Source organism: Pleuronectes platessa, chromosome 13 (assembly GCF_947347685.1).
Source record: "Pleuronectes platessa chromosome 13, fPlePla1.1, whole genome shotgun sequence".
In the NCBI taxonomy this organism is placed as follows: Eukaryota; Metazoa; Chordata; class Actinopteri; order Pleuronectiformes; family Pleuronectidae; genus Pleuronectes; species Pleuronectes platessa.
In genome coordinates, this window is record NC_070638.1 from 17,834,663 (window position 1) to 17,842,690 (window position 8,028).

General features: G+C 40.7%; 1 protein-coding gene across 1 annotated transcript in view; it reads left to right on the forward strand.

The window, feature by feature from the left end:
• LOC128454406 (abl interactor 1) overlaps positions 1-8,028 on the forward strand; it is a 23,780-nt gene continuing 15,752 nt past the window's right edge. Inside the window, exons 1-2 of the mRNA XM_053437811.1 lie at positions 1-260; positions 5,024-5,191. Coding sequence (XP_053293786.1) covers positions 144-260; positions 5,024-5,191 — 285 coding nt within the window. The 5' untranslated portion in view covers positions 1-143. The remainder of the gene's footprint in view (positions 261-5,023; positions 5,192-8,028) is intronic.

An 8,028-nucleotide genomic window follows, 5' to 3' on the forward strand; every position in this document is an offset into this window, starting at 1 on the left:
CTACGCCGGGCGGGGGAGCCTCTCTCTCTCTATGTGTGTGTGTCTCTCTCTATCTCTCTCTCTCTCTCTCTGTGTGTGTGTCTCTCTCTCTCCCTCTCTCAGCTCACAGGGACAGAGAGGAGAGCGATGCGAAGGGATGTAAGATGGCAGAGCTACAAATGCTACTAGAGGAGGAGATCCCCGCCGGCAAGAGAGCGCTTGTGGAGAGCTACCAGAACCTGTCCCGGGTGGCCGAATACTGTGAAAACAACTATGTCCAGGTAAGAGGCGACGAGCGGCTGTGAAAGGCGGGGAATTCGTCGCTGTTCTCCGTCGTGTGCGCGGCGCCGTGTCGGTGGAAGTGAGTGAAACCACAGGAAGCGCTGGTGGCGAACGAAAGGGATTCTCAAACCGCTACAAGCCCGTGGTGGCCTTCTCCCCCCGGCGGCTCATTGGCGGCTGCCGGGGGAAGAACCGGCTGTATTTCGGTGGAGTGTAGTGTGGCCGGTGGGCCCGGTGTACCGGGGCCGGGCTCTCATCTGAAGGGCTGCAGCCCGGGTGGCTGCTGCTGGGGGCTTTCAGAGGGTGTGTCGTTGTTATGACCAAGTGGTTTGTCATTGAATGTATTCTGTGATGGACAGATATCTGAACACACATTTACCTTTGTTGTTACATTATCTGTCCCGTTATACGACTGGAAATAAAACGGTCCGCTCACATTCAGGCCACACTCCAGTGTGATAGAGGAAGAAATAGCGGATACAATCCATACAAATGGAATATTACTCGCGAGCAACTAGCAAGCTAGCAATACTGTAAGTACATGGTAATATATGAATGGACTGTGATTATACCCAAACAATAAATAAATAAAGCCTAGTCACCATAAAGTCACTTAAACTGTGCTGTGCAGTAAAGACACCTACTTACTAAGACTGTTCAAACGATGTGCATTTAATATTCTTCATCATCGGCCATTAACACAAATCTACTAACATCTTTCCTATGTCAGGTTGCTTATTAGTGATGATATATTAGGCGGAGTCTTTAAAGAAAAATAATATAAAGCTGCTCCAGATGCACACACCATGCAAAGCATGAGCATGTTCGTGCATTAATCAGATCATTGTGTAGGGTAATAATAGGTGTGCCTGTTTTTTTCTGGTGTATCTGGACTGTGTTAGGTGTATGTGTTGGGAATGGGATGACTCCCTTGTGAAAAGCAAGTGGGGTCATACCAGGGCAAGGGGACCTCAGTTCAGCTTGACTTTTATTACCATTTTACGAATGTGTATTGGTGAAGCTTGTTTGAAAAGAAGCCTCATTGTGGCCAGTGTCATTTCTCCACCCTCGAAACATTGAAAATCGTAGTGAGTTGCACTCATTTAACCTCGCCACCCTGAGCTCTGCCATGGGGATGAAGTGTTCAGCAGTGTGAGCTGACATTTGTAGACCATCAGTTGGCAGAAGGGTCGGGTGGGAACAGCAGCGTCTGTTGGCAGACCGGCGCAAGCCAGAAACCCCACTGTGTATTTTCATGTGTATAGTGCTGAGGAAAGTCACCATCATGCCATAATAACAGGTCCGATTACCTAAGTGTGGTTGACGAGACAAGAAATGCTAGGTAGGTGACACTGTTTAGATACACATTTATTAGATACTGACAAGCATGCACAGCTCTGTACTGCAGCTGACGCCAATATCATTATGCAGAAAGCTACCTGAGAGGTTTAATGTTCTGCTCAGAGGTTGTGCCCATTTCAACTCACATCTCCATTAGTTGCCAGTTTAGTTAAAGCAGATCTATTTGGGAGGAAATGTGGTGATAATGTGGTGTCAGAATACACTAATTTGATTATTGCTTATTCTAATAATGACTTCATTCAGGTTAAGGTAATCAGAAAAGGCTGTTTGCATGGCAGTGTCTTATCCAGTCTGTTAGAATAATGTGTTACTACATGCTAGTCACTGATCTGGAGTTTGTCTTCAGACTGTGATGCTGCAATATTCATATTAGTATGTCAAAGCCACCAACACCTATGAGGTCTTGCAGATATTGTAGACAGGCTTCTTGGCTGTGATGTATCTTTCACATACCATTTGATTAAGAAAAACAACCTGAGTGCTATTGAAAAAACTGTCTGCCATGAAGGGAGGATGGAAATATTCAAAATTTAGATAACTTTTGTGTATTTGATATTACAATGAAAGAAATAAGTTTAGTGAAAAAGAACTTCTATGGTTCTGTTTTTTTTTTGGTGATTTCCATCCTCACTGCATTTGCATCAGATTACCTCGGTGTGTAACCTAACACGTATAGAAATGTATGAGTCACATGTGACTAATGGTCGTAATGCACTCTGATCAGTTTTCAGAAACCCCCTTTACTCCTGATTTTCAGAGACATTTGTGTCACCTACTGCTGCAATATTTAGGAGATTATGTTTGTTTATTGTAGCAGTATATTCATGCCTGGGATATGAAGATGCTTGTATGTGGCTTCTCCTGAATAATGATTTCTTCAGGGACATGATGAACATTTGCCAGGAACCTGCCTGCATATAAACACACTTGCCGAACACAACAGGGAATGATAGAGTAAGGACAACAAACATTCACCATCATTTATTTTTCTGTATTCTGAATAAGCTCTACATATAACATTTATCGTCTTTAAAACTAGACACCATACATTGCATACAATGCTTACATGTAACTCCACTCTGTGACGCTGGAGAAAATACTTTTTATTCTTAGTTGAGATACTTAAAGTGGGCCAACTGAACAAAGTGACGGACTGACACGTACAACATTTTTAGCATGAAAGCAGAATTGAGCTTTGTTCATACTTTTCTCAAGACCTTTGTGTACTAAAATAGCAGCTCTTTGAATCAAACATTTTTATGTTGAACAATGAGATCATGCTGTTTTGGGGACACAGAGAGACCTTTGCTTCTATTTGTATGTAAATATACCATAACATTTGAAAGCAAATGATCCAAAAATGATTTAAAAAATTAACTTTTTTCCAAAGGATGCATGAAGAATAATGTGTTACATGGAGGCTCATGACTCTGCTCAATAGTTCCTCTTCAAAATCCCCATGTTTCCCCTCTGACTCATGTCTTTTGCATCCATGACTCATAAGGTTCACGTTTTGCCAGTATCAGACCTCATGTTAACTTTGCTATGGCACCCGGCAATTGCTGTACTTGTTATGCATTGTTAAATTTCAGTGTGGTGCGTAACAAAAAGGGATTCAGAGTGGAAGTCTCTTTTGTAAGATTAATATGAAACATAATGTCTCATGGTATCAAAGTGAACAGATAGAGTAAGAGAGATTCGTAATGAACATCCTGGATTAGGAAGATGTAGGCTATTACATCCAGGGGTTTTTCTGTGCAAGATATTTTCAGATTATTTTAATTAGTTTGGTTCTATTTGAAGTTTTCACCTCTCCTCAGATCCCTGTTAACTCTCTACTGCATATACTACACTGTGTCAATGATGAATTATATGTATGAATGTGTAACAATCTCAACACCATTGATAACCGTGGTGTGTAATGGACTCATGGGATCAACATAGATTACATTTGACTCTGCAGGGAGTTTTCGTCTGAATATGTCACTGGCAATAAGTCAGCGTTTCCCATGCTCAGGTATTAGGACAGGCTCCAGGCTCATATCTCTGGGATCGTGCTGAGCAAACCTGCAACGTTTCCTCTGCTGCCTCAGTGATTTGCAAACTGTGAGTAAGAGGCGTGCACAGTCAAGGGCTGACCTGCAGGTCCAATCAGACATCTGCAATAGATTGTGTGGCTGCAGGTGGTTTGTAAGGTAGCAGGTGGTCTTGTAGTAAAGAGGTCTCATGGTACAGGCCACACACATACAAATAAAAGCTGTTGGCTGGAAACCGCAACCTAAATGAACTCTAGCTGGTGACAAACTCAAACGGCATTTGTTAGATAACAGCTTTAAAAGTAGGCTCAGAATAATTAGTTACTGAACAGTATAACAAATGGCAACATATTCAACTCAGCTGGTATTAGCTGTTTAAATAATAGTTTGACATTTTGAAAAGCGTGCATGGTACCCTGAGAGTTAAATAACCCAACTGGTTGGACAGCAACAGTGAGGCCCTAGAAACACACATGTGTAGAACTGGCTGACTGACAGCTGTATTCAAATACTTTATATGTGAGGTCAGAAAATAAGAGAAAGGCAAAAAGATAAACGGAAGAAACCAACATGCAGATCGCTTATTAAACATGGTCATTTGTGTATTACATCATATTGTGACTCTTTGATCAGGCTTTAGCCACTTCACATTGTTGTATCTACTCAATGCAATACTACCAGGTGTGAATAATTCAACTGAAGTGATTGGTCAGTCAATCAAGTATAGCTGATTCTGAAATTGATTCAAAGGAAGTTTTTAAAATTTAAAGTTATTCTGACAAAATTAGATTATTTGAAGGTGATATGATATAAAATAGTTACAGATCCTTTCCCCCCGCATTTAATTTGTGTCTGTTTTTTTATCACTATCTGAGGAAAAGAAAAATCGGCTCAATATTTTACACTGAAAATGACCTGACTGTCCTCTGTTGGAGTAGTTCTCTATTTGACCTTCCAGCATCCCTGGTGTGTTTACGAAGTATAAATAAATATGTCCATTCAGTCCCATTGCTATTTAAAGTTGCCATGAACAGATTTGTGAAATGTCTTGGCATTCCTGCTCACTCGGCACAGCTCCCAACCTGCACCTGTCTCATGTTGTTCGTCTAAGTTATTCGGAAGTTAGTGTTGTCAGATTCCAGGCTGCTTTGCATTCCACTGTGGCCCCCCCACACAGTCATAAACTCCTCTTCACGTCCATTCATATATTAACAGATCATTGCTCTTTTACCGACGGTGAGTTAATGCTCCTGCTAAAACAACTGCCCTGTCACTCTCCACTCATTCTTCTGATAGGATAGCAACAATGAAGAATACAGTATTTTCTCTTGATATTTTAATTTCTCCTCCTCTGTCTTTGCCAGGCCCAAGACAAGAGGAAGGCCCTGGAGGAGACCAAGGCCTACACCACCCAGTCTCTGGCCAGTGTGGCCTACCAGATCAATGCCTTAGCTAACAATGTGCTGCAGCTGCTGGACATCCAGGCCTCGCAACTACGACGTATGGAGTCCTCCATCAACCACATCTCCCAGGTACAAACACCACGGCCCCAGAAGATACATATGCACCAAGATACAAAGCATTTTACATTGTTTTGACAAGTTCACCTTGTTCATGTAGTTGCGTATTGTATGTTTTCCTGCAAACTAAACTGTATTAACAACTTTTTAACCATTGTATCCCGATTTTGAATCATAATTATTGACCAATCACCAAAATAATAATGGGATCCTTTATTATTTTATTTTTTTATGTGTTGCAAGGCATTTTTTTTTAAAACAGGGTAATATTAAACCATGTCCTTCCGGTTTCTAAGTGCATTATATTTTTGGTTTCTTTCTGAGCTGGCCATTTTAAATTAGCTGTTGATGCTGTGTCTTCAAAATAAGCCCTGTCTGTAAGGATTAATGTTGCAAATAATTTTGTGTCACACACACAAAATTCCCGTCTTGCAATAAACGTGTTTAATTCTAAACAGTCTGAGGCAATAATCCTCTTATACCTCTCAGCATATGCTTCATGATATACTCAACTGTGTGCCTTTTAATTACTTATTACTGCTGTTTCACACAGGGTCAGCTTATGTGTTTATTTAAAGAAATCCAGTCTTGATAATAGGTTATTAAAGCTTTGTAAATCGAGCCTTCCTGTAGAGATGAGAGGCTCGGCAGGGAGCAGGATGACCAGTGTATCAGTACAGAGAGAAAAGAGGGGTTTTAATGAATCAGCTCAGATCACACATCACTGGTCTGCTGGAGCATCTAACGTTATGCATAAACGTTTATCGCACCTCAGTTCTCCGTGACTTATAGTTCGATTTTACCTGAACTGTGGAGGAGATTTCTCTTCTGACCAACATCACAATGATGATAATCTAACTTCTACAATCTGTGGGGGTTTTGGGGGTATTTTTGTGTTTATGTAGCATTGTGCTGCACAATATGTGAAAATCACTTTATGCACAGCATGTACGATATACGTATCGCAAAAGACGAATAGACCTTCGTTAAACGGTGTTCCATGTGCCTTGCATGTCAATATATTTGGCCAATCAGATGAAGCCCTACTGCCCTAGATAATAAATTAAAGATATTCAGATCATTGATGGTCCTGCCTAGGGATTTTCCTGCATAGGTAATTGCGAGCCCCCTCCCCCTTGGGGTGTGGACCTGTCTGTGGTTCCTGTGTCCGTAGCCATTTGGAATTTTCCAATAAAACCATGCTGTTGGAATGGAAATAATAATAACTTTTCATGTCTAGGCTGTATAGACCACTGACTGTATATGGTTTATGTTAGCAGTGAACCCAAAGCAGAAAGACTTTTACATCATACACTTAAGCATTTGTTTCTTAATTTCAAGTCATATCGTCATCGCAATAATAACCAACATTATCGCATGTTTTCCTAATATCGTGCCACCCTAACAAATATGTCTCTCAAGATATTTTCTGTTTATTTGAATAAAAATATCGTCTTGCTGATGATTGCTCAGCTACAATATGAGCATTTTGAGGGAAAACAGACACACCTGAATCTGTGTGCTGTCTCGATCAGACACCACACATTATTTTTTTGACAAAATCAAATTATTATTTTGTTCCATAACGCCACAGTGCACCATATCACATTCAAACATTATACAGACAGACAGAGATGGCAGGGGGCATAGATATTGCTGGAGCTGGCAGACCTCCATAGCCCCTCTTCAGTCCCGCAGTCCTGCTTCATCAGCAGTCCTCTCTCTGTCTAACACATGAAGCCTCTCTCTGTGCGCGCAGCCTCCCTGCCTGTCAGACAGTGAATGTCCCCGTCCTCTCCCTGTGTGCTTCGTTAAGCCTGTCAGCTTTGAAGTGAAACCCTGACGCCAGCACCCTGGCTCGGTTAGCGTATCCAGCTCCCGCTCTACGCCACAGGCTGCTGGATGAAGCAGAGTTAGTTGCAGTAATGATGAACAATGAGAGTCTTCTATGGATAAGAGATTGTCTGCGGTGCTCTATGTGTCTGATATTGCTTCAAATATTACAGCACTTAAGGCTCTCTCACATTGATGTGATCACTTGACAGCAGACTGGTGCAGAAACAGTCACTTATTTGTGGGTGAGACTGAGATCATGTGTCTCCAAGTATCGAGCAAGAAACTAACATCTGACAGCTGAATTGACATAGCAAGAAAGCAGAGGTGTAACTAATATTATTAACAATGGATTCCTTCCAGTGAAGCCAGTATGCAAAATAAATGAAGCCATCATCATCATCAAAAAATCAAACTAGGTTTTACTTATGCAGTAAAAATGGATCAACAATTCACTTTGTATACTGTGTAATAAAATCAATGAATATTTAATAACACCTTATTTCAGGAGAGAAATTATAGATCTGCAATAGAGTAGAACAATGCTTTAATGGGAAATCTGATAAGATGAGTAGAGGACACAGGAGATTCAAAATGATTATTATTGTTCTAACTGTGACAGTAAAACGGACCACATCGTCTTTTGGTGTTGTGCTTATAATAATCAAACGTTAGTAGTATAGCAGTACAGGTTACTTACCAACCAATTGACGTGAGTGGTTGAACATTTTAAGAAAAAAGATATATATGTAGATATCTCAGGGCACAAATTGATTGGAATTGTCTTTAATCGCTTGAATCTAGAGAAAAAATGGTTTTATTTGATATTCATCTCATAGACCTCTGCAGGGCAAATATTATTCTAGTCATGATCTGGCTAAGATATTAAGATATTAATTTATTAGAATTAGCTTGGTTGTTCCAAGGCTTTTTTCCTGGGTTGGTTTGTGCAAAATTGTCATGACTTGAGAAAGTTACATGGACGTAAGAGGAAGGTATTAAACATTGCTGCCAAA